The 25,892-nt window shown below is 47.0% G+C and overlaps 1 protein-coding gene and 1 long non-coding RNA gene across 2 annotated transcripts in view; one reads left to right on the forward strand and one right to left on the reverse strand.

The window, feature by feature from the left end:
• Nucleotides 1-203: 203 nt before the first annotated feature.
• On the forward strand, nt 204-4,816 carry LOC135451323 (uncharacterized). Its single transcript, XR_010441277.1, has 3 exons — nt 204-274; nt 3,524-3,689; nt 4,517-4,816. It is a non-coding gene; the product is annotated as an uncharacterized LOC135451323 (long non-coding RNA).
• Nucleotides 655-25,892, reverse strand: part of HMCN1 (hemicentin 1) — a 170,751-nt gene continuing 145,513 nt past the window's right edge. Inside the window, exons 75-107 of the mRNA XM_064720409.1 lie at nt 25,551-25,707; nt 25,259-25,380; nt 24,912-25,076; nt 24,626-24,733; nt 24,348-24,485; nt 24,080-24,214; nt 23,581-23,850; nt 22,910-23,100; nt 22,330-22,543; nt 21,747-21,881; nt 21,075-21,265; nt 20,505-20,586; nt 19,231-19,500; nt 18,564-18,734; nt 17,862-18,032; nt 16,559-16,729; nt 15,759-15,929; nt 15,422-15,592; nt 14,863-15,033; nt 14,493-14,642; nt 14,185-14,322; nt 13,737-13,858; nt 12,726-12,963; nt 11,634-11,696; nt 10,457-10,576; nt 10,060-10,194; nt 9,611-9,724; nt 9,228-9,353; nt 8,440-8,568; nt 4,891-5,241; nt 3,516-3,635; nt 3,038-3,164; nt 655-1,982 (exon numbers count right to left, since the gene is read on the reverse strand). Coding sequence (XP_064576479.1) covers nt 1,616-1,982; nt 3,038-3,164; nt 3,516-3,635; nt 4,891-5,241; nt 8,440-8,568; nt 9,228-9,353; nt 9,611-9,724; nt 10,060-10,194; nt 10,457-10,576; nt 11,634-11,696; nt 12,726-12,963; nt 13,737-13,858; nt 14,185-14,322; nt 14,493-14,642; nt 14,863-15,033; nt 15,422-15,592; nt 15,759-15,929; nt 16,559-16,729; nt 17,862-18,032; nt 18,564-18,734; nt 19,231-19,500; nt 20,505-20,586; nt 21,075-21,265; nt 21,747-21,881; nt 22,330-22,543; nt 22,910-23,100; nt 23,581-23,850; nt 24,080-24,214; nt 24,348-24,485; nt 24,626-24,733; nt 24,912-25,076; nt 25,259-25,380; nt 25,551-25,707 — 5,504 coding nt within the window. The 3' untranslated portion in view covers nt 655-1,615. The remainder of the gene's footprint in view (nt 1,983-3,037; nt 3,165-3,515; nt 3,636-4,890; nt 5,242-8,439; nt 8,569-9,227; nt 9,354-9,610; nt 9,725-10,059; nt 10,195-10,456; nt 10,577-11,633; nt 11,697-12,725; nt 12,964-13,736; nt 13,859-14,184; nt 14,323-14,492; nt 14,643-14,862; nt 15,034-15,421; nt 15,593-15,758; nt 15,930-16,558; nt 16,730-17,861; nt 18,033-18,563; nt 18,735-19,230; nt 19,501-20,504; nt 20,587-21,074; nt 21,266-21,746; nt 21,882-22,329; nt 22,544-22,909; nt 23,101-23,580; nt 23,851-24,079; nt 24,215-24,347; nt 24,486-24,625; nt 24,734-24,911; nt 25,077-25,258; nt 25,381-25,550; nt 25,708-25,892) is intronic.

Below are 25,892 nucleotides of genomic sequence, written 5' to 3' on the forward strand. Positions count from 1 at the left end.
GTCATCCTGGTTTTGCAGGACTGTAGGGGGATAGAGTATAAGAAAATAAAGATAGTGTAGAAAGTAATCTCACCCCTAAGGAGTTGCAGCTGAGCCAATTATCAAAGATTAGGAACAGGCCTGACTTTAACAGGCCACAGCTGTAACCAATGAGAAGGAGATGCTATAAAAGAATGGCATGGCTGAGTGAGAGGGGGACTGGAGTCAGTTGGCTGCTTTGTGAAGAAGAAAGAGTCAGTGCTCTGAGGAGCTGCCCACGAGAAACACCAAGCAGGTAAGGAACTTTTGTAATAAGGAGACAACAGTATGGAACCCCTGCGATAAGATGACAACACAGGACTACTTCGCTTGGTACATTGGAAAGGGAAGAAAAAGCAAGGAGACAACAAATGGGGATGTCTAACATTAGTTAATAATATACAAGAATAGAGACAAAGTTCTACTGGAAGACAATTTGTTCTTGTGGCTGAAAATCTACTTTAAAGCTGGTGATAGTCTCTTGCTACCCTAGAGTGCCAGGAAGAGAGAAAAGAGCTGCAGCTGTTCCCTGGTTTGCTGGGCATGGTACCTTCTGAATTGTCCCCTGGCACTTAGGACAAGAGCTTTAGAAATGGAAAATAAGTTTTTCAAAGATAAAAGTCCCAGCAGTCTCAAAGTTGATGGGAACCTTTATTTTGATTATTTTCATTGTACTGACATTGTCCTTTTATGCAAACGTAACTGTAAAACACTCTTGAGATACTGCATAGAAAATACACATAGGAAAAACCACATATATACATGTCCATAAAAATAGAATACATCTTGGCAAAATTACTTGTGTACAGTGTATTGACATTATTGAACCAAACTTACATCACCTCTGGAGAAAAATGTTCCATGTGCGTAAAACCCCAGACCATTTACTGAGCTGGGAGTATGGCAGTGGATATGGGTTTGGGTTAAATAAATGGCTACACCAGAATGGCAGAGTAAAAACAAGTTACAAAATACCTGCTCTATAAAGTAGAAGAAGCTACTTTGGTTTTTTCTTCCAAAAAATAGCAACATCTCTACACTTGCATGGAAACCAAAGGTACCAGTTCCAAATTCTCCTGTAGATTTGTTAGCTGCAAACAAACTTTAATGCCATTCATTTCAGCATTTGCAACCCTTGGGCATAGTGGCATTTGGTGGGTTGGAGCACACAACATAGTATAGCACAGCCCTAATTCTATTGGGTAACTGATAAGGAAAAAAATCTAATAGATATAAAATTTAAAACACTTAGCAACCTTTAAAATATGTAGACCACTTGAAATTATGGGTTTTCCTTCAGTTACTTTCAGTGGAGGCTGCTCCTTGCTTACTGCTTTGCCTACATGGATATCTCTGCTGCTTTTCAGAACATACTGTGGAAAGTGACTATTCCAGTGTAATAAATAAAGCAAGTGGTAACAGGTCCTCGAAGCCATGGATGTTCCTCTTGAATTGGAACAATGGAACTGGAGAGGCAGCCTCCGGGAAGCAGGGGAGGAGAAAAACGCACAGCACCCTTTGAAGTGAGGTGGTTGCCTGTGTGGGGCAGGCAGCAGAGCAGGCTGGAGCAGCCCTGGCCCTGGGCAGGAGGCTGAGCTCAGTAGGGGAAGGCAGACACGGCGATGTAGATGATGAAGGTGGTGCGGTACTCGACGCTGCCGTCGGTGCTGTAGGACAGGGCCCGCACGCCCATGCGGTACGTCCGGGGCTCCCGCAGCGCCCGCGTGGTGAACACCACCCCCTTCCAGTTCTCATCCCGCAGGGCAAACGGCACGGCAGGGTCCTCCTCTGCCATCAGGAAGGTGGTCCTGGGGTGCATGACTTGGTCGTGAGTGTAGGCCACCAGCCGGATCAGATCCTGCCCCGCAGCGATGCCGAAGGGCAGCGACAGCAGCTTGTACTCCAGGGCGTAGGTGCTCAGGTCACACTCCAGGTCGTTGGCCGGGCAGCTTTTGAGACAGAACCTAGGAAGGAGCAGAACACTTTAGCCCAGGGAGAAGGCACAGTATCTTAAGTACTGGGATAGGTCTTAGAGGAGAAATTCTTCCCCTGTTGACCCTGCTGCAGATTAAAACTTCTCTAGCAGTGCTCATGCATTCTTCATCCACTGTTCCTTTACCCACTGTTTCCTTATCCACTGCAGCCCAGTTTAATGTCCCTTTTTGCCTCAACAGGATCATGTCAGAAAGATGGCTGGACATCACTGATGTCCATAGGGTAAGTTTTAGAGACTGTGCTCTTAAACATTATAATAGTTTAAAATGTTCTGGGCAGCATCTGAGGTATGCATCTGTTAGGTCATAAAATAAAGAATTTGGAATGAAGGGCAGAACAAAATTTACTTCTATTAATCGAAAGATAAGTATTAAATCTTTGCTAGTGCAGTTTGCCAGTGCTAATGGAGGTCGAAGAACGTGACCTCCATGTCAATATAGATGTCACTGCAGTTGAGTTTGATCTCAAAAGATGGTTTCTGACTATAAAAAAAGCTATTTTTCTTTGAAGATATTGAAAGATTAAAAGAAATCAATATGGGATTTCTTCCCAGAACAGGGAAATAAAGCTTAACAGGAACTAAGAATTATTTTCATGACTTAAAGAATATATCTGCTGCTTTGAAGCTGGTTAGCAAGTCAAGCCATTAGAGAGATTCAGATTAGATTTCAGGAAGGAATTCTTCCCTAGCAGTTAAGGCAGTAGCACAGATTGCCCAGAGAAATTGTTGCTGCCCTCATCCCTTGGAAGTGCCCAAGACCAGGTTGGACAGGGCTTGGAGCACCCTGGGATAGTGAAAGGTGTCCCTGCTCAGCAGAGGGTGAAACTGGATGTTCTGTTAAGGTCTCTTCCAACCCAAACCATCCCAAGACTCTTTGACTCTATGACCTCCAATGTCAATGCCTTAACTTCAGCTACTGTGAGCTCTACTGGTGTCAGGCAAACTTAAATTTTCTCCTTTAACAAGCACAGATTAAGGAGCTGAGCTTGGGACAGGTGAGAAGGGGCTGAGAATAGAACATACCCAGAATGTGGCTCTCGCTGGTAGCTGGGTGGACAAGGAGTGTCTATGCACTGGTAGCTTCCTCTCATGTTGAAACACATCTGATTTGATCCACAATTTATGTCCTCTTCAAGACACTCATCAATATCTGGATGGAAAAACATGCAAGGGATCAACAGCTGGTAGAAGAATTAAAGGGTGAAAATCAAAGTAGGTAAAGGCTGAGCAGGGCTCAGAATTTGCCTCTGTTTGACCCTAGAGCTTGAAGCTCAATGTGTAATGAGAAAGTCACAAGGGAACTGCAGAGGATTAGAAGTTGCAATTGTCTAGTTTGCTGATGTTTTGTGAAACGATTAAGTGTGGCATGTAAAAACTTCTGAAACCTGAAATTTGGAATGCAGACTCTCACACAGCCAATCCAGAGAGGTAGCTCAGCCCTGCACTGGGCCTGGCTGGTGTCAGGTTTCTCTGCAGAGCCCTGCAGGGACAGCTCTCCTACCTTGGCAGGTTTTGCCGTTGGGCATGAGGCGGTATCCCACGGGACAGACACACTGGAAGCTGCCCAGGCTGTTCCTGCACTCGTGCTGACACGTGTCTCTGCTCTCACACTCATCAATGTCTGTGGAGAGAAGCACCAACACCTCAGCCTTCCCTGAGCCTGCCATGAACACAGGTACTTTTCCCCATTTATGTACTGCAAGTGTACAGACAGAGCTGGTGGGAGCTGGCTGGAGCTCTTTTTCTGATGGGGTTGAACATCTATGACTAGAGTGTCTTCTTACCTTGCCATTCTTTCTTACTCTGCAGGCACTGATTTAGACACAGATAATTTGTAATTACAATGGCTTTTGAAACATCTGCCTAGTTCAGGACAGCAGTAAAGTAATCTCAAGCAGGAGTTCAGACTTGCATGGCTAAATCAGTGGAAGGAAGGTCTTTGCTTCCCCTTTGACTGGCAGGGGTTGCATTAGATCAAAATGCAAACAGAGAGGAGAAACAGATGTGACTACAAACCTCTGTGCTGCTAGCAAATCCTGATGGTTGCCTATTGAAAAGATTTTCTTTAACAAAAGCATCACTTGGGGGTATTTTTCAATATTAAACAATTTTAAAATTTAGATATTTATTCAATGAAATGAAAGTTTTATGGAATATTATTAATAATCATGGCATATTAACTAATTCCAACTAGAAGCTGGGATGAAGATCAAAATTTGAAACAAACCCTTCCTTCCCTCAGAGTTGTATATTGGGTCTCTCAATTAAACTCCTATACCATAACAATCCACATGGATGTGACTAATGAAACCCCTCTGTAGCTTAAATACAAGGTTTGATGTCTTCTCCATGCTCACTGAATTACATTGCAACCCCTTTTCTTACATAAAATAATAATAACAATAATTTAAAAGCTTCTCTGCCTGTGTGACAGTGGCAGTGCTGGCAGTGGCCCCGGTGTGATCAATTCTAAAATATTTATTCCAAACCTTTCTGACACAGATTACTGCTGCCAGTGGGAGTCTGACAGAAGCACTGTAACTAGGCTGGGGCTACTGGTGGCTTTTGAAGTGTGAAAAGATTCACCAAGGTGAGCTACTGTGATCAGGAGAAAGAGAATAACAGAGGGAAATACTTTGCACACAGGTAATAAGCAGCACAATTAAAACAAGAGGTTGTAAGAAGGTTTGAGAACATTTTTGCTACAGTGTGAGCCAAGACAGCAGAGACCAGAACATGCAGAACCCTCTGAATATTGACCAGGGTAATAGAAAACACAACCCCAGCACCACAAACCCTCAGCCCCTGGTATGTATCACACAGTAACCTAAGAATAAGGCCCAAAACAGAGTTGCATAGATAGGACTGACATTTACCTACACATCTGGCATTTCTTGCCTCATAGCCTTCAGGACAAGTTTCTCTAAGGTTCCTTCTAGTCCTGGAGAAAGGTATTCTGCTGTTTCTATACTCTGAGAAGGAGCTGTAGAGATTTGAGGAGTGCCTGTAATAGTGCTGCAGCTGCTGGTTGTCTCTCCCAGGGGAGAACTGAGCATAGTTATAGCTACTGTAAAAGGCACCCGAATTTGGCACCCTCTCCAATCCAGCGCAAGATTTCCCATCACCCAGTAACTGTTGCCCAGGTGGACAGAAACACTTGAAGCTGCCGGGGGTGTTGGTGCAGTGAAGTGCACAGGGTTTAGGCACTTGTTCACATTCATTAATGTCTGCTCATGTGACATGATCCAGAGCCCCAAACCATGTGGAAACGAGAGAAAACAAACAAACAACAACACATAACTATACGTATATATACACACAGATACTTATCTCAGTGTCAGGAACAAGCTGAAGACATAAAAGCAAGATTTGGAGGCACTAAAACATGGAGAACACTAGGCCAAGCAGGCAGGATCCACTGTCCTGGACTGTAAGAGACCTTCCTTCTCCCACAGGCTGATGTGACTGTGCTCACCAGGACAGGAGCCCTGCTGAAGCCTTGTTTCAGCCTCAACTGCTCAATACTCTCTCAGTAATTGGGGTTTTTCCTTAAGGGCTCCATAGATGAGCACTTAAGCTGCTGGTCCCTTCTTTAAAATATGATGCTTAACACAGAGCATTCCAGAGAAGTACAGTGCTAAAATTCCTTACACCTCACACTAAGGGAAGCACAACAGGCTCCGATGTGGTTATTGTGCCTTGTGCTGGGGGAATTATAGAATCATGGAATGCTTTGGGTTGGAGGGACTTTATAGCCCTGCCAGTGCCACCCCCTGCCATGAGCAGGGACACCTTCCACTGGCCCAGCTTGCCTCAAGCCCTGCTCAACCTGGCCTTGGACACTTCCAGGGATAGAGCATCAGGCTCAAGAACATGTTTCAAGGCTGCAGGGGCAAGAGGTTGTGTACCTTCTAACTTTTGATGCTGTTATTGGTCATTCCAGCTGTGACCGGTTGGAGACTCAAGAGGTATTTTAATAGTATTTAAAAATCAATACTGGCAGAAATATAGTAGAACATTAGGCTGTATTTTTATGAAGTGGTTAATATTTGATACATTTAAGGTTTTAAATGGATAGGGGGATATTAATATTTAAATGCTTTAAGAGTTGGAAATCCAGAAGTAGTAATTGCAATGTGTTACAATATTTTCCAGCTGTTATTTGGCAAACACACAACTGAAACTTCACATATTTGTGGAATTATCCTTAGGGTAGAATTTTCAGGTGTTACAAATAAGAAGTTCACTTTAAGTATGATCATAACTAATCTGAATTTTAATTGTATTTATCTCAACATGTGCTTAAGATGAAAACGTTATTATTCATATACCTGTGAAAGAAAACTAACTCAATCATTTCCTTAGCACTCAAGTGCTGACTTTTACATTCTGTACCTACCTAAAATAAATTAACACTGATGTCTTTATGACAGCCAATGTCCTTGGAACAAGTTGTGGATAAGCAATAGAAGATTTTCATAGAAATTATGAAAGACAACAGGTGAAAATTTGAGCAATTTCTTTTGCAAGAGCAGCCTATGCAATACAAGCAGAACTGACTGCAGGGAATCACCAGTGCTGGTTCCAGGGCTGCCCCTGTGAGAAGAGGCTGCTGAGGCTTGGGAACCCTAATATTTATAAGAACAAGGTAAAATTACTTTGAATTTGAAATAGCTACATTTTCAGGCTTTCTCTAATTTGAAAAACAGTACCTGATTTTATATTCTAGCTAGCCTTGCATGTGTAATCTGCATTGTAGCAGCTTTTAGCAAAGCCCTTCCACCTATGTGGAAGGGAGAGAAAACAGCACAGCTCCCAGAAATGCTGTAATTCAGGTAAATGGGCACACAGAGCTCTGTGGGGGTTACAAAAGAGCATCTTATCCCCATCCAACAAACAAAAAAGGGAATTGTGGCACAAAGGGCTTTAGCCAGGGTAAAAATGGCACAGGCAGGAATGAAATTCCCTTCTTCTGTTTTAGTCTGAGCCCTGCTTAGTTTTCAACTCTTCCCCATGCTCACTGTCAACAATGACAATAAAAACTGGATTTTATGAACAAAACTAATACTTTGGATGAATCTATATTTAAATATATTTTTAGGAACAAAATAAATAAAAATTCAAAGGATAAAAATACATTAGGAGGGAGCTTTCAGTGCCCCTTGGTCAGAAGGCAGCTTTAAGGCTGCTGGTGTTTTGTGAAAACCTACAGTCCTAGACTTTACCTGGCTTTTTCTTGCCAAGAAGTTTAAATATAAGTTAAAGAGTCTGGGATTGGTTTTATTTCAGTACAGAGGCAGATGGCAGAAGTAATATAATATCTTATATAATGTAATGGCCTACAGCCAAACACTTCTTAGTGCAATTTAATCTCTTTTAAAAAATCCCAAACATTCTGGCTTTTGACAATCCAAAATCTTAGGCTGTTATAAAAAACAAAATAAGAAAAAACTATTTATCACTTAGGAAAGCTAATCTTGACGTAGTCATCTGGGAGGAATGCTTTTCTGACATGATACGTAACATCAACCAAAACCAGCCTCACTTGGTGGCACAAACTCACATTCAGAAATCCTCACTATCAGGGTAGGTCAGCTCTTACATTTGAAATATTTGATATAAATGCAGTAAAGGTGATTCTAAATGATCCTACTGCCTTCCTGAAGTCTCTTAAATGCCAGGGGAAGTGCTTGTCCACTTGCCCTGGCCCTACACATTAAACTCTCTTGCCCCCACGTCAGAGCTCTGGAGTCTTCTGTGATGTGGGAGAAAACCCTGGGTGGCTTTATGCCAAGATGGACAGGGAGTGACTGCATGGCTGGCATTCCTGTGAGTGCCAGGGGTCCTATTCCTTCCCTGCTGGGAGCCACCCATGCCAGGAGGGGAGCACTGAGGGAGAAATGCACATCAGGTCCCTGTGCTCTGCCTGCTGGGGAACACCCCTGGCAGTCCTGACTGGGGGGACAGGTGATGTTCAGGAGCCAAACTCAGTTCTGGGTCTGTCGGGCCTCTTGCAGCTCCTTGGGGTGTTGCTCCCTAGGGCAACCCACATGACTCCCTGTGTGACTGCCTTCAGGGGAGAGTCAGGGCATGGTGACCCAGAGATGAGCACAGCCAGGCACATCAACAAACCCCACCTGATTTGTATAACCAAAGCCTCCTGTAGAGTGGTCATTTGCCACATCCATCCACGAGTGCTCTGAGACCCTCTTGCACTTTGTTTTCAAGGTACAGCCCCAAACCAATCTGTGTTTGGAAACATTTAGCTCTGTTTATTTAGAACAGAACACTTTGTTTTAGACGGCCAATCTGGAGACACAGAGCAAACGTGTCTCTACAGCACGGTGTTGCCCAGGGACAGCACTGCTGGAGTTCTGCAGCAGGAAGCCAGGCCAAGCAGAGCACAGGGGTGAGTGGCAGCTTACCCACACAGGGCCTGGCGGGGCCCTGGGCGCGGAATCCTCGCGGGCACACGCAGCGGTAGCTGCCGCGGGTGTTCTCACACAGCTGGTTGTAGCGGCACTGGTGCGACCCCGAGCGGCACTCGTCAACATCTGCAGCACACGGCAAGGCAACAGTCACAGCTCTGCAACAGCCCCGCTGCGGGAGGAACCTGGGGCTGCTCCAGCCCTGCACGTGTCCGAGGACAGGCTGCACGGGGCTTGGAGCAACCCAGGATGGTGGATGGTGGCCTTGCTTGCAACAAGGGGTAGAAATAGGTAATTTTAAGGTCCCTTCCAGCTCAAATAATCCCATGATTCCACTGGAACATGATACCACCATGCTTTGGTACCACCTACAACATCAGCTGTGCTTAAAACCCTCCCTGATAAGCAGCAGGGACCTGTGATCTTGATTGAGTGTTCCTGAGCCAAACTCTTAAGAAATCATGCCCACAGAGCAAAACATTTCAATCAATGAATAACTGAGAGAAATCAAGGTTCTAACACAGAAAAGACACCAAGGGTAATCGTACTGTTCTTGCTTAACAACAGTGGAGAACTAGAGGCAGCAAGGATGTATCTGCTTTTTAATACCAACTACAAAGAAAGCTAAACACAGATGCTCCATAACCAAAAACAAGTTGGTGCTTTAGTATGTGCAAATATTAATAACTGGAGATGGACAATCTTCAGGATTATTTAAAAAAATAAATATCATCATTGTCCCTGTGTTTCCCATAGCCAAACAGTGCATTAATGCTTCTACTCACCAATGCACGTGCCATTCTCTGCTTTGGTCATCCCACTGGGACACAGATCAATGCACTTATAGCCACCACGGGTGTTCTTGCAGAGCTGATCAGGCCTACACACATTCTGCCTGCACTCATTGACATCTTATTCAAACAAAATAAAAAATAAAAAAAGCAAGATTGGACTCAATTATGTAATGAAATTACCCTGTGTCCACACATTGAATCATTTCATGCACATGGATCAGTCAACTCAATTCTTGCTGCCTTTGGCTTTCAGTACTGCTTGACAGATTCCAAAATATACATCCATAACAGCATTTTCTTTTATAAGACAACAGAGCAGCAAATAAATGTTGAACTTTGTCTACTGGAAAGAGGGAATGGACATTCATCCCTACCTACACACTTTCTGCCCTTCAGCTGGAATCCTGGGTCACAGCCACAGTGGAAACTTCCTACGGTATTGAAGCAACGCTGATGGCAGGAGTTGGACTCTTGACACTCGTTAATATCTGTGGAACAACACAAATCCTTGGCACCAGGGCTGGGACTTACCCTGTGGGCACTACCTGAGCAGGCTTTGGCTGAGTTCTGCTCAGGAGTTTGCTGCTCTCCCATCTTTATACAAGAAAATTCACATGGGACACAAACCAAAGAATACTAATTTCTTCCCTGACAGAATTTTAAGATTAAAAAAAACCAAACCTATAGAAAAACCAAACCCTTAAAAATCCCCAGCCTTAAGAATGAAAATGTATAGACAGGTACTTGGCGGCTCCCTCTAAAGTGAGTTTCAGCTGCAGAGAGCAGCATTTCCAGCTGCAGAGAGCTGACCCCTGAGGTGTACCTTGGCAGCTGAAGCCGTCGGGCGTCCGTCGGAAGCCGCTCCCGCAGCGCAGCACGCAGTGGAAGGAGCCGGGCAGGTTCTCACAGTCCTGTCCTGCATGGCAGCTCTGCCCCCCCAGAGCACACTCGTCGATGTCTGCAATGGGAAATGAGCTGCAAACCCTGCCAGCCAGCAAGGGACACACCAACCCGTGCCTTCAGCACCACAACTAGAAACACATGACTGCAAGTACATTCAGCTGTGAAATAGAGTATCACCAATAAATTGTGTTCTTACAATGAGAAAACAGCCCAAATAAAACCTCTCCTTAGCAATTTAAGTGCCTCTTAAGGCATTTTAAGGCCTTCAATTATCTAAGGGGCATTTGTATCCAAGCTGTCCCCAGCACCTTCCTTACCCTGACATGTTCTGCCATCAGCAGAGATGGTGAAGCCTTTTGGACAGGAACAGTAGTAGGATCCCACAGCATTGTGACAGGTGTGGGAACAAGGATTTCCCACAGCACATTCGTCTTCATCTGGAACAAGAAAATGTTTGCAAAACCAGTGAGACTTCCCAATCAGTCAAACCACTCCAATCTGATCCTTCCTCAGAGGTGTGCAACTAGTAAAGCCCACAGGGCAAAACCAGATCCAGCAATTCCCTTCATCTGCAATCTTTCAAGAGGTAATAAAATGAGTCCACAAAATCATCTCAGATGATTTCTCCCTAAAACAACCCTGACTCTTAGAGAGACAGCTAGGGCACTCATGAGCTTCTCTCCACCTCCATCCCCCAAGCAGGACCACGTGGGCTCCTGTCTGAGGTGCCAACACTCAGCCTTTCCTCCCCACAGGTCACTCAAGTTCTTCATTGCTCTGCAGGCTCAGTTTCCTCCAGATGTACCTGAGGCACTGACTGAAAAGCTGTCTGGGCACTATTCCTATTGTAGCTGAGGACAGAATTAACATCCTCAGCTGCCCTTGGATTTACACCCTTTTAGCAAAGATCACTCACACTTTTTGAAATGCATACTTTGAACTCTAAATAAAGGGGTTGTAGGTTCTGGTGGTTTAATAACGTGCCCAGCTCTGGAGCCCTCAGCACAAGGTGGACATGGACCTCTTAGAGCAGGTCCAGAGGAGGCCATGGAGATGTGCCAAGGGCTGGAGCCCTCTGCTCTAGAGCCAGGATGAGAGAGCTGGGGGTGTTCACCTGGAGAAAGGAAGGCTTCCTGGAAACTTTAAAGCCCCTTCCAGTGCCTAAAGCGACTCCAGGAGAGCTGGAGAGGGACTTGGAACAAGGACCTGCAGGGACAGGACACAGAGAATGGATTCCCACTGCCAGAGGGGAGGGACAGATGGGATACTGAGAAGGAATTTTTCCCTGGGATGGTGGGGAGGCCCTGAGACAGGGTGCCCAGGGAAGCTGTCCAAGAAATGTCCAAGGCCAGGCTGGACAGGGCTTGGAGCACTCTAGGCTACTGGAAAGTGTCCCTGCCCATGGCAGGGGTGGAAATAGGGGATCTTTAAGGCCCCTTCCCACCCAAAGCACTCCAGGAGTTGATGGTCACACCCAGCCATGTCAGTCCTTACCTGAGCAGTAAGGCCCAGACGAGTCCAAAGCAAACCCTGCAGGACACTGGTTGCTCCTATCCCCTGTATAATAAAGGAAGCACATGTCACTTGTGTGTATTTATTATATTTCAACACCAAATCAGAAACTTTTAAATCCAGCCTTTAGTGTTTTTTCTGCTTTGGCACTAGAAGTCAGTACTGCATGGCTTGTGGTGCTTTGTGTAACACTGGGGTCCCCTCAGAGTGAGCTGCAAGTCCCATCCCAGCCTAATGCATCCTGGAAAGTTTCTTGTTGAAACAATAAAGACCATTCGGTTTTACTTCACATAACAGGAGGACAATAGACCCAAACCAAACAAATGTCACCTTGTCACACATCTTAGGAGGTCACTGTAGAAGAACACAACCATGTACTACAAACTGCAATGAAAAACTCAGGGAGAGACTCCTCAAAGGACACAGGGCTTTGGCTGCTTGAAAACTGAAATTTAAAAAAATGAAACTGAAAAAAAATCTCAAACACCAGCATCTTAATTGTTGGAGGAAATAAATGCTAGTTCAGTAAAGGCTTAGCCAGATCTAATCACAGGCATATCTTGATCCAGAGACTCGCTTTTATCAGATCTCTTTTTAAATTAGAAAAAAACGTATTTGGTTTTCAAAGTGTACAATGAGCCCCTAGTGTGGCAAGAGGGAAAACCTTATTTTACTTAATTTAGAATCTTGTTACTGAAAAGAAAAACTGAGGCAATCCCTCTGTTTCTTTTACTTCCAAACCAGAGTAATTTCCCTACCACATTAGAAAAAAAACAAACAAACAAAACTAAATAGCGTTAAAAGAAGTAACAGGCCAGTTTGCTCATTAATTAGAGCTTCTCAAAGGAAAATCAGCTCACACAAATCCCTGCCCATCTCCTTTGGTCACTCATGTTCATAAAAGCCAGCAGTTATCAATGCTAATTAAGAGTTACATCAACGAGACTGTTAGGTGCTGGGATCTACACTAAAGCTACCCAAGTTTCATAGAGGCTACGGGTGACTCAATGAATCCTAGGAAGAGAGGACAGTCTTTCCCCATAGTTTGATTCCTGGGAAGGCCTAGAACAATACCTTTTGCAATGGAAGCCTGGATTTTGAAAGCCACGGCCTCCTGCAGCGGGTGGTACTCTGTGGTGATGGAGGCAGCGCGCAGGGTCTGCACCAGGAAGGGCATCCTGCCCTTGGAGGGGTCGTAGGTGATGGAGTGGTTCCACGTGTAGGGAACGCTGACCCCGTCTGCCGCGAAGAGCCGTGTGGAGTGCGCGTGCAGCTGCCCAGGGCCTGTCTGGATGTAATCCTCTGTGTAATCCTGCAACACAACCCTGGCCTTCAGCTGCTCCCACACCAGCACCCCCTGGGCCTGGGCTTCAGAGCTGGGAGATGTGCTTGGACAAAGGGGCTCATCTTAACTGCTGAACAAAGGGTACTGCACATGCATGGGTCCATTTCACTCTAACTGCTGAATCTTTACACTGCCTGGTCTATTACTTTAAAAAAAGATTCAGACTGAGGTATTGAGGATCCTCATGGTGGAAGCCACAGCAGAGGATTTCTAAAAAATATCTTACTCCTCAGTAACAATCTTTTAAGGTCTAAATATTTGGCTTTTATTCTAAGTCAGATGTTGACAAATGTGCTAAATAAATAGGTGGTGGAGAAAAATTCTGCCACTGAAACAGGGTATAAATATTGGACATACTACATACTGCAGTTTTCCAAAATATCAACAACTTCTGGTATATTTATTGCATGGTGGGATTAATACAGAAAAATACTGTTACTAATTACTAAGAGAGGCTAAAGATGCACCTTTCTAGCTCTGCCCAAAGCAACCCTCAATAACTGCCCTGCAGACCCTCCTCAACACTACCTGCCAACACCTCAAACTCTTGAGAGACCAGCACCACCCTCCTCACGAGAACTTTCTGCTTTCAAAGGCAACATCAGCATCATCAGTTCAACCAGGCCCAAAAGAAGTCACATACAGTACAGCAGGGTGCAGGACTCACTGTTTCCTGCTTTCCTCTGGGTGAGAGAAGTACAGATGCACGAGGGCAGGGGTGGTACCTGAAGCAGCTTTACCTTGACACTGACATCAGCCACCGACTGGAGCTGCAGCACGTGGCCACTCACAACAACATCCAGCAGCAGGGCCCCGTCCGTGTCCAGGCCCCGGGCGACGTGCGTCATGCGCAGGATCTCACCTGGCGGTTTAACAGCACACTCATTTGGCACACATTCCCACAGTGACTCCCAACAGCCACATGGAATCAAAACTGGAGTCCCCTGACCAGTTATTTCTACTTACATTTTGTAACGTGTACCATGCCCATGAGAAAAAACACAACACATTTCAAAGTACAGCTCTAAAAGGTGGAATTAAGCCTCAGAAGGCTACAGTCAGTCTGAAAATATTAGTGTAAGCACAAGACCCAAATTTCAGCAATGGTCCTCTGCTGTCTTTTCAGAAATGCAGCCTCTGTCTGGCTTACTGGACACACAAAGAGCTGATCTATCCCAGGCAACTCACCAGTTGCAAACTCCACTTGAGTTTCTCTCTTGAAGACAGCGTCAGTGAGTGTAAACCCATTCATTGCTTCCCCAATTTCTTTGGCAGTTGTCCAATAAACCGGGCTGAGTATGGAAACAAGCTTTCTCATCGCCGGGCCTGAAGGAAACATCACAGAAAATCCGGGAGCTTTGATCTCATCACAGACCCACATACACAGGAGCTGAATATGAAGATCTAGAACTAGTGTAACCCTTCAGATTTAAAGCAGAAGACCATAGGTATTGGTGCATTCAGAGAAAAAACTGATTAAAGTCAAAGAGGCCTACCCAGGGTCCGAGGGACGTTTGTGATCTCTGCCTGTATCACTCTGGTGTCAGAATCCAGGCTGTCTGTTACTGTGGCGTTCAGGAAAGCAATCCCAAATTCCACATCATTGATATTGCCGATGATGCTGCCCTTGGCACGTGCAGGCCCACCTGTGCAGGGGATAGAGCAGAGGTAAAACACAAGCCCATGTGATAAGTGCTGTTGGGGATTTTAGGGAAGAGAGAACTGGGCTTTAGCTGCAGGGCAGATTTAAACCCAAAAAATTAAATTACCCCATCAACTGGCCAAGATAAGAGCTAGCACCAGTGAAATCAGGAGTGCCACAGGCTTTCATCACACTGTCACTGCACGCAGGCTGTAAATACTCACCAGGACACGCTTGGGTGTTGCACCTGGATATCTGGGAGGAGTCCCCAGGGCAAGGACGGCCACGATTCAGTGGGGCTGGGCTGCTGCACAGGCGCACCCGGGTCTGCTCTCCTCCTCCACAGGAAGCAGAGCACTGGCTCCATGATTGCCACTGCCCCCAGTTTCCATCCACTGCAGAATAAAGAATGAAGAAAGGAATTTTTCAGTTTAAATGCTTCAGGCTGCATTGGTTACGCTGAAGTCAATTCCTTCCTTGGAGGAATCAAGGTTCTAAAGGAATAGCTCAAAGGACAACAAAACCATTGTAACAAGCAGGTATTGAACACTCCTGCCATCAGAAACACACAATCCCAGATTGGTTTGGGTTGAAAGAGATCTTAAAGTTCATTCAGTCCCACCCCTACCACAGGCAGGGACACCTTCCACTGTCCCAGGTTGCTCCAAGCCCAGTCCAACCTGGCCTGGGACACTTCCACAGGCGACCTACATTCCTCATGTGGCATATCCCCTGATGCCTTCCAGGGAAAGCTGCACTGCCACTGCTGCTGTGAGCACTGACCTGGGCACAGGTCCGTGCTGCACCTCTGGATCTGCACGTCAGCCCCAGCACAGGCCCTGCCGCCGCTGGCCGGCCGTGGGTTGTCACAGCTCCGGTACCGCCTCGTCTGGCCCCCGTTGCACGTCCGACTGCAAGTTCCCCAGCTGCTCCACGGGCCCCAGTTGCCATGAACTGCAGGAATAAGTCAGATTTGATCTTCCACAGGGATTTAAAACCAGTGGAAGACAGCCAAGCTGGGAAAGTACTTTTTTTGGAAAGTAACTTCTTTGTTTTTTTTCCCCCAAAAGAAAACAACCAAACCAGAGAGTGGGCAAACAGCCCAACTCAAACCACTCACCTGGGCAAGGATCACTGTTGCAAAAATCCATTTGTATGTCACTCCCCTCACACTTGTGTCCCCCGAACTGTGGGGCCGGGTCGGAGCAGTGGCGCGTCCTCTGCCTGCTGCCTCCCCCGCAGGACACACTGCAGGAGCTCCAGCTGCTCCATGGGGACCACTTCCCATCCACTGGGGAGACAGGCACAGCAGTTACAGCCCCTGACTCCAGCAGCAACACAGCACAGCAGTGCTATATTGGGGAAAGCTGAACATGGATGGCTCTGCCTCTCTACAGCATCTCAGCTACTCAGGGATTTCTCCCCAGGGACCTGGGGGTGGGAGAGAGCTGGACCAGCCCTGGCCATGTGAGGTGGAACCAGAACCCCCCATGCCCTGGGCTGATCCCCCAGTGTGGGTAGCAGGGGAGAGAGGATTCTGCCTGTCTGCCCTTCTCAGGTGAGACCCCACTTGCAGAGCTGCTCCAGTCCCGGGTCCAGGAGCACAGGAAGAACATGGAGCTTCTGGAGAGGGTCCAGAGTAGGCCCCAGAGCTGCTCCCAGGGCTGGAGACCCTCTCCTCTGGAGCCAGCTTTGGGTTGGAAGAGACCTTAAAGCTCTCTCTCTGGGAGAGTTAAAGGTGTTCACCTGGACAAGAGATGGGGTCCATTTGCAGGGTCTGTAGCAGATGCTATGTAGTGACAGTCAGTGACAATAAAAATCTTGAAGGGGAGTTTTTTCAGGGATTAGACTTTTAGAACCAGAACGCGTTAACCACGAGCGAAGCAGAACGGGCAGAGGGAAGGAGAAGTTCGGTCTCACCTGGGCAGCGGCGGCGGAAGCACAGCTGGAGCTGCGTGTCGGGGCCCGGGCAGTGGGGGCCGCCGTGCGCCGGTGCCGGGCTGGTGCAGAGCCGCGGCCGCGTCTGGCTGCCCTTCCCGCACGTGGTGCTGCACGGCCCCCAGGGGCCCCAGGGGCTCCACTCACCGGCCACTGCAAGGGCAGCACAGCTAGCTAAACACCGCCCAGAACGGGCACACAGCCGGGATATCCCTGGTCCCACACACGGCCCCAGAACGGGCACATAGCCGGGATATCCCTGGTCCCACACACTGCCCCAGAACGGGCACACAGCCGGGATATCCCTGGTCCCACACAGTGCCCCACAACAGGCACACACAGCCGGGATATCCCTGATCCCACACACTGCCCCAGAACGGGCACACAGCCGGGATATCCCAAATCCCCCACAAAATGCCATGAGCAGTGGCCCAAACAATCAGCACTTGGACAAGCAAAGATCGACCCTTCCCTTTCTGTTTTTTAGCTGCATCACCTCACCACCATCATGAAACATCAGAACTGAACACTTAATTAAATCTGGAGTTTCCCAATTCCTTGGGTAGGATGGAGGCCTGAGCAGGGCCAAGGCAGCCTGGCTAAAAGCTGCCAGAGAGCAGCAGCCAGAGCTGATTTTCCTGCCAAAACCTAGAGAAATGAGTCTCAGGCCTATGGATGAGTATTTGGCATCACAGTGGCAGCAGAGCCAGGAAAAAACGGAAGAATCAAACATTGCAAATTGTAAAGAAGGGAACGTGACAATGGTGAAGGCTCTGAATAAACTACAACCTGTAAAATGTGGGACATACTCATGGGACAGGAAGGAAATTTGAACATTCAGGTAGCTGGGAGCAAAATGTGGCTAAAAATTATAACAACAGAGGAAGATACACAGATAAGGTCTTAAATTATTAACAATCATTTTTACATAGCTTTAAATAGTTGGTGGTTTGGGTTTGGTCCTTTTCTTATTTTAACTGCCTTTGCAGGATAGGTTTAGAGTAGAGAAAACTTACATTGTGAGGATGTGGGTAACAAGTACTGGAAAACAGTAATATATAAATTAATATTTTTACTGGTGTAAAAATAATTAAAAGAAAGAAATTGCTGAGATTTCTTACAATTACTTTTGTGATTCCTATTTCCAAGAACTCGTGCCGTTCAATTTCAAAAAAATAAATAATGAACAACTAAAAATAAGCTGAGATAATTTGGGTTTGGAGAAACAAAGAGACCTGCATGTGAAGCCCCTCATGCAAATAAAGTTAAATTACTCTTCTCTTACCTGGGCAAGGCCTAAGGTTGCACATGACTGACTCCAGAGCACTGCCCTCACAGGGCTTCCCTCCGTGCTGAGCTGGTGGGTTGCTGCAGGTCCTGCTCCTTGTCCTGTTCCCTTGGCCACAGCTCCTTGAACACTCATCCCACAGCCCCCACTCCGACCAGCTCCCATCCACTAAGGACCACAAAAAGCCCAGTTTTCAATATTTTTGCAGTATTTACTGAATTATTTATTTTCTCTTTCTTTCCAAAATTAATTACAACTACTTAGAAAAACTAATCTGCCATCAAGATCCATGGTGATAAAAGTTCATTGTTTGGGCATTTAATGTAAGGCACATTAAAAGTGCCAATTCATTGTGGTTTTTCAGGACTTAAACGGGGTTTACAAAGTAGAGGGAGGGAGACTTAGATGGGCAGACAGCAATAGGACATGGGGAAAGGTTTTAAATTAGAAGAGGAGATATTTAGATTAGGCATTTGGAAGAAATTGCTCCCTGTGAGGGTGGGCAGGCCCTGGCACAGGGTGCCCAGAGAAGCTGTGGCTGCCCCTGGATCCCTGGCAGTGTCCAAAGCCAGGTTGGATGGGGCTTGGAGTGACCTGGGCCAGTGGAAGGTGTCCCTGCCCATGGCAGAGGTGGCACTGGATGGGCTTTGGGGTCCCTCCAACCCAGCCCCGTGTGGGACAGTGTGCCAGCAGCAGTACCTGGGCAGGGCGGGCGGTGGCAGCTGCGCCGGTCGCTGTGGGGCCCCTGGCAGCCGCGGCCCCCGTTGGCCGGCACGGGGCTGTCGCACTGCCGGACGCGCTCCTGCACACCCTGGCCACAGGTGACGCTGCACGCCTGCCATTCCAGCCAGCCGGAGAACCCGCCGTGCACTGCAACGGGAGCAGGGATGCTGCTGGGCACTGCCGGGGCCCCAGCTCCCTTAGGCCGGCACAGAGAAGTGAAATCTGCACCTCCTGACCCCTGGAAATCCACCTCACTTCGTGTCACTACTGTGCACAAATCTCTTGCCATAGTTCAAAGACAATTACTGCATTACTGCTCCTATTTTCTTTAGAGGCACAGTTCAGTTATGACGTGTTCTGAGGACAGGACCTGATTCAAAATGCTTTAGTTATAATTTTTGTCTCTCAGCCTTCACAGCCTCTATCTCTCCCAGCTGGATGAGTATAACAGAATAAAAGTTAATGAAAGAGAATCCCACTGACACTTCAGACTAGGCTTACCCTAGACTTAATGCTTATAAAGAAAATAAGATCAAGCATCTCATCCATAAAACGTGGGCAAGATGAATGTTGACAACATTTGATCCAGATAAATGCTGTCATCTCCCAGCTTCAAAGTGACTCTGCTGTTTTGTGCACTTACCCTGCACAGTGAGGGGCACTGTGACGAGGACAGAGCCCAGGAGGTTCCTGGCCACGCACTCGTACTGGGAGGTGTCCTCCCTGTGCAGCGTGGCGATGCGCAGGGAGCCGTTGGGCAGCAGGGTCACTCTGTCACTGTCCAGCAGGGGCTGGCCCTGGCGGGACCAGCTGATGGCAGGAGGGGGCTCTCCCCTGGCCTGGCAGTCCAGCACCGCCGTGGCACCGGCCTCCAGCACGGTGCCCACCGGTTCTACAGTGATCACTGGAGGGCCTGAAGAGAAAGGGCTCTTTGGGTGACAGCATACAGGCACAGGCCTGATTGATTTAGTACTGAAGTCAGTGCAGAGAAATCCCCAGTCAGTTTACTTTGACTAAAATTATTATTGCTGATCCCCTGCTGGCTAAATAGAAACACAGAATCCTTAGGGTTGGAAAACAGATCATGAAGTCCAGCTATCAACCCAGCACCACCACCGATGTTCACCACTAAGCTGCGTCCCCAAGTGCCACCAAACAGACACGCTACAATGCCAACAAGCTGGTTTGAACGTGCAGCAATCTGAGGACTAAAGCAGAGATTAAGGCCCAGCTATAAGAGCCCATGCTCTTCTGTATTGCTAAAATGGGTGTTTTTCATAAAACCCACAGGAAGATGTTATTATTCATGTCCAGAGTCAACTGAGGGGTAAGAAACAGACCCACAATGCTTGAGGCTACAGTAGGAGAGGCATGTTTAGAAATTATCCCACTAGCAAAGAAAAACTCTAATGTATTATTTTTGCCAAAACTAAAATATTGTCAATGAGAATTAGGATTCATATCATATAAGTTGAGAGTTTAGTTTATTCTAATTGTATTGAGTGAACTAAGAGAAACAGGCCCTTTCAGAGAGTGATTCGTTCATTCCACACTGGTTTCTACGATGAGGCTCAACCACTCTTTACATCCCTGTCTCTTCTTCGACTTCAATCACAGCTTAGACCAGACTCTCACATATTCATAACCAAAGCTGCCCAGAGAAGCTCTTGGCTGCCTCATCCCTGGTAGTGTTCAAGGACCAGCCAGCTCTAGTGGAAGGTCTGCCTGCCCACAGCAGGATCCCTGCCCACAGCAGCTGATCTTTAAAGTCCCTTCCAACCCAAGCCCTTCTACAATTCCGTGATAGAAGAGATGAGTCCAGACCTCCAGGGCAGTGCCCACCCTGAAACACTCCCCCAGGAGCTGCCTGCAGTTTTCACTCCCTTAAGGGGCACGAAGCCTCCCCTTGAGCCTTACTCTGCAGGGTCAGTGTCAGGCTGCGCTCCACCACGCCCACGTCATTGGTCGCCACGCACTTGTAGTCACCAGCATCTTCATTCTGAGGAACAAAACAGGGGCTCAGTCTTCAAGGCCCCTCCTGGCAGGGAATTTTAATCCCAATTCAAAATACAGACATGAGTACATGGGGAGAAGTAGGAGTCTTGCTGTTCAGATTAGGAATTTGGATTTGGAATAAGAGATTTGCACAAGGAGAATGCAATTGCTTTTCAGCTGACCTGTAGAAGCCAGGCTCTCTTAAGGCCAGGAGCAAAGGTCCCATTAAACTGGTCATGTCCAGGATCTCACACACCAACAATTAGTATCTAAATTCAGTCCTTCTGACAAGCAGGGAGAACTCTGACCCTGTCAGAGGGGATTTTTGCCTCAACAATTTGAATCTAATTCAAGTCTGAATTAAAACATTTGTTAAAGGTGAAAGCAAAAAAGGATAAATGTCTTGCCTGACTCCTTCACACCAGTATGATCAGGAACATCTTTATCAATCAAGTTCAAAGCAGACACTCACAGTACAGGGGCAGGACTCACCACAGTGCCATAGATAGCAAGGGAACCATTCCCAAGCTGTCGGATCCTGTTGCTAATCTGAACTCCCACTCCTTTTCTGCTCCACTGGATGGTTGGAGGGGGATCTCCCCTGACTTCACAATTCAACATGGCATTGCCACCCAAGGGCTCAATTCTGCTGGAGTGATAATCCCCTTTGAAGACTGGAGGCTCTTAAAAAACAAGAGATGGCAGAGAAATAGTAGAGCCAAAATAAAATGTGCCTAATTGAGAACTGCTGGCACGGATCACTTAGCTCTGACTTTCTGAAGGGGGAATTTCAACCTGTTCATATTTTCCCCATTTAGCCATTGGCAAGATATTATATATTAGGGGGAATGGCTTTAAACTGTCAGCAGGCAGGTTCAAGTTGGATATTAGGGAGAAATTGTTCCCTGTGAGGGTGGTGATGCCCTGGCCCAGGCTGTCCAGAGAAGCTGTGGCTGCCCCTGGATCCCTGGAAGTGTCCAAGCTCAGGTTGGATGGGGCCTGGAGCAGCCTGGCCTAGTGGACGTGTCCCTGACCATGGGCAGGGATGGCACTGGAGGAGGTTTAAGGTCCCTCCCCACCCGTTCCATTCTGACCCTACTATCCAAACCCAGTGGGTTACATGGAGCTGTCCAGCAACGAGCACAACTGCTGAATTTCACGTACCTTTGACATACACAAAGCCAATGGCCTTGATGGAACCCACAGTGTTCTCTGCAGAGCACACGTAAGTCCCAGAGTCCTCCTTGGACACCCTCTCGATGAGCAGCTCACTGTGCCCGTTGACATCGTCGTACTGTGCTGGAGGGAGAGCAGGGAAAGAAAGGGTCATTGCAGGGATTGAAATATACACAGATCTGTGCACTCTCAGCAGCACAGCCATGGGGTCTTGTGCTGAGACACGCCAGGAATGCACAGGAAGTCACTGCTGTGACATTTGCCCACATGCACCAGTTCACTTCAGCTACCCCATGATTTTGAGCAACAATTGCTGGGTGCTGAGTAAATACCATCAGATAGGAATGTTTTTAATGTGCTACATTATTGGCTACAGAAGAGGGATCATCTTTTAATCACCTTACAGCTCTGTCTCAGAGGCCGTTTAATTACATAACTGCATAACACTAAAGCTATTCCTCACACAATCACTAACAGTTTATTCCAGCTAGAGTTTTCTTCTTCCCTGCCCTAAAATGCAATGCTGCACAGGGGAAAATAATCTGCAGCCAGATGGCCATCAGGGACCCACCTGGAATGATGTTATTGTTAAAGGTCCATGTTATTCTGGGGACAGGTACCCCAGTTGCTTTGCAGGTTAACCTGAGCTGTTCTCCTTTGGTCAAGGCTACGTCTCCAGGCAGTTCAGTGAAAGCTGGGAGCACGTGCACTGTCAGGGTGACCGTGTGCATGTCCTCCCCAGCAGCGTTGGTGGCAATGCAGGTATAACTCCCAGAGTCTTCGGGCTGGAAGGAAACATGGTGGGGAAATTTCAGCTGGGATATATCCTACAGCTTGGATATATCCTACAGTACATGCCACTTCTATCAGTAAGATAATCTTGAAAAGCTTGGAGCAAGCATTCAGCCGAAATGCTCAGCTGAGTTCTTCCACATCTCTAAATTTGAAGGATGACTAACACTTCTTTTTACCCTTCCTGAAGATTTACCTACAAATTCTTCACAGATTTTACTCCCCAGTGGAAAATGAGACTTCTGTAATTATTTTGGAACATTAAGAATAAGAAATCAAAATAAAACAATGACTAACCCAGAAGTGGATCTTATCACTGCCGAATGTCTCCAGTAATAGCTTAGATGCAGGGAGCTTACCACAACACTGTCCAAAATGAGGTCTCCACCAGGCACAGTTTGATATTTTCCCACTATGTCCTTTAACAGCATGTTGTCCTTCCTCCAGTTAATTGTTGGTGCTGGGATCCCCTCAGCCACACAGGACAGAACAGCCTGGGAGCTCTCCGTGACCGCGTACTGCGTATCCGTGCTGTGGATCCTGGGTGGAACTGTGGGGAGGTCATTAGAAACATTTCCTCTGGGCATTATCCAAACACAGCACTGGACTGAAGCAATCCCTTGCCTGGACATCCCGGATTGTCCATTTCCATCAATGACTGTGTGCCGAGATGCAAGCAACTTGCCAATATTACAACTTAGTAACACTCCACTATATTAAGTAGCACAGTTTTCTTGAACTCCCCCCTGTACATCCCTAGCTCCTTACTCCCTGCGGGGTCACAGTCGTAACACACATAATTTCCCTACAATCCCATTTATCATAAATTCACAGGATGGTTTGGGCTGGGAGGGACCTTAGAGGCCATCTCATTCCAACTCCCTGCCATGCACAGGAACACTTTTGACTATCCCAGATTGTTCCAAGTCCCATCCAACCTAGCCTTGGACACTTCCAGGGATGGGGAGTCCTCAGCCTGTCTGGAGCAGCTGTTGCAGTGCCCCCCATTCTCCCAGGAAGAGCTCCTTACCGTGCACAGCCAGCTCTGTGCTGGAGGTGCTGGATCCAGCAGGATTCACTGCTGTGCAGGTGTAGCGGCCGCTGTCCCCGGGCTGCACAAACAGGATCTGCAGAGCTCCTGTGCTCAGCATTCTCCTTCTCATGGACTCTGTTATCTGCTGCCCATCCTTGTGCCAGCTGATCTCTGGCCCAGGGTAGCCTTCAGCCTCACACTGCAGAGTGACAGACTGATCAACAGCAACAACATATTCCTCCACGCGGGACTTGATAACAGGAGGAACTGAAAGGAACAAAGACAATTATTGAAAGAATTAGATGATGTAAGAAGCAAGGAACTCTTTTGTTATTGGTGAAAATAAATGTAAAAGCATGCCCTAAAGCAGACATCGAACTAAAGGGAATAAACCTCCTGAGCTTTGTTCAGCATCACATCAAGGAAAGCACCAGGTCCCTTTCTATCATTCAGAATTGTATCTGGACCAAGAGAAGGAGTTTAAAAGGTGATTTACCTTGAACTTTCAGCTTGATCTTCCCCAGAGCAGTGCCTGCTGGATTCTGAGCAACACACATGTAAGTACCAGCATCTTCCACAGCTGCTCTGGTAATCTGCAAACTGCCACTTGGCTGGACCATGTAACTGTTCCCTAAAACAGATATAATTGAAGTATGACACTTCTGGTTTGGTGAACCAGAGGAGAGGAGAAACCCAAGTTCGAGAAAAGAAAATGGGTGTCTGTGTCACAGGAGCAGGCAGGGTCCCAAGCTTTGGGAGGATACCTGTGGTGATGATGTTGATGCCCTCCTTCTGCCACGTGATCACAGGCTGAGGTGTGCCCGTGGCCTCACAGGGCAGCACAATGGGATTGTTCACGATGACATCCAACACCCCCGGCTGGGCCTGGATCACGGGTGGCTCTGTGGAATGAAAGAAAAAGGGAAAAGCAAACATTCAAGGCTAGGATAATACAGAAGAGCACTAAAACTGCACAACCTGAGCAGGCTGAAGTAGCAATGCTGGCTGCCAGAACAGCCTTGCTCATCAGCCCCCAGCTTACCCTGCACGTGCAGAGTGACGTGCCTGTGGGCAGAGCCCGCGGCGTTCCGGGCCACGCAGGTGTACCTGCCCCCATGGGCCAGCTGGGCAGAGGGGATCTCCACAGCTCCTGGGGCAGAGAGAGCACCACAACATGCAGAGCATCCTCCAGGCACGGGTGCTCCCTTACAGCATCCCTCATTTAATTCCAAGCCATCAGAGAGGGAATCTCTGGGGGATTGTTAGCATTTCTGTAATTCATTACTTATGGATGTGCTTGATTGCACTGGTTTCCTGCAGCACATTACCTGAAGAGAGAATTCTGTAGCCATCTCCTCTGGGAAGCAACTTGATGCCATTTTTGGTCCAATGAACTGAGGGGATGGGAACACCAGAGGCGGTGCAGGAAACCACAACTGGAGAGAGCTTTGTCACCAGGAGCTCTGTGGCTTCATCAGCTATGGATGGGGGCACTGAAAACCAAGAGCAGGGCAAAGGTTATTCACCCACATTCATTTGTTACAAATTCCTGAAATACCAGAGAGTTATGGATACGAGCATCAAAGAGGAATGAAATAAAAATCTCATCTCAACACCAGAACACCCCAAAGAAGTTCTGGGTGCCACACACATGTAATAGCAATATCCTCTCTACCTTGAACAGTGAGATCAATCGTCCTTTGATCTTCTCCTGCATCATTTGACACAAAGCACTCATAGACAGCAGTGTCATCCACAGTGGGAGAAATGATTACTAAGGAACCTGAAGACAGAAGTCTGAATAAAGGAAAAAGAAAGTAAAAGCCATTGAAATACTTCTTTCCTTCTCAGGTAATCAGCACATTGCATTTGCTGGCTTGGCAATGTAGCGTTTAAGCACAGATAGATTTTTCAAGTCCCAAAATCATCCCTGAAAACTTGAAACCCACAATGAAAACGCCTCTCACCTGTATGTATTCTGGTTCTGATCAACACTAAGTGGATGTCCATTCTTTTTCCAGCTAATTGCTGGTCTGGGAATTCCAGTGGCTTCACAAGGCAAAGTGGTTTGCACATTTACAGTAACTGTGATATTCGTCTGCCCAGGAGCAATAGTTGGAGGAACTAAGAAGAAACAGAGCATAATTATTTAGAACATGTATATGTGTGTGTATATATATATATACACACATTTCTTGTGAGAAATGGATTTGTAAAGGATTCTCAAAAACCTGACTGAAAGTTTACATGGTCTTGTACATTTGTATGCAAACTCTGAGATAGGGTGTGCTGACTTAGAGAGGCCATGA

Source organism: Zonotrichia leucophrys, chromosome 8, assembly GCF_028769735.1.
Source record: "Zonotrichia leucophrys gambelii isolate GWCS_2022_RI chromosome 8, RI_Zleu_2.0, whole genome shotgun sequence".
In the NCBI taxonomy this organism is placed as follows: Eukaryota; Metazoa; Chordata; class Aves; order Passeriformes; family Passerellidae; genus Zonotrichia; species Zonotrichia leucophrys.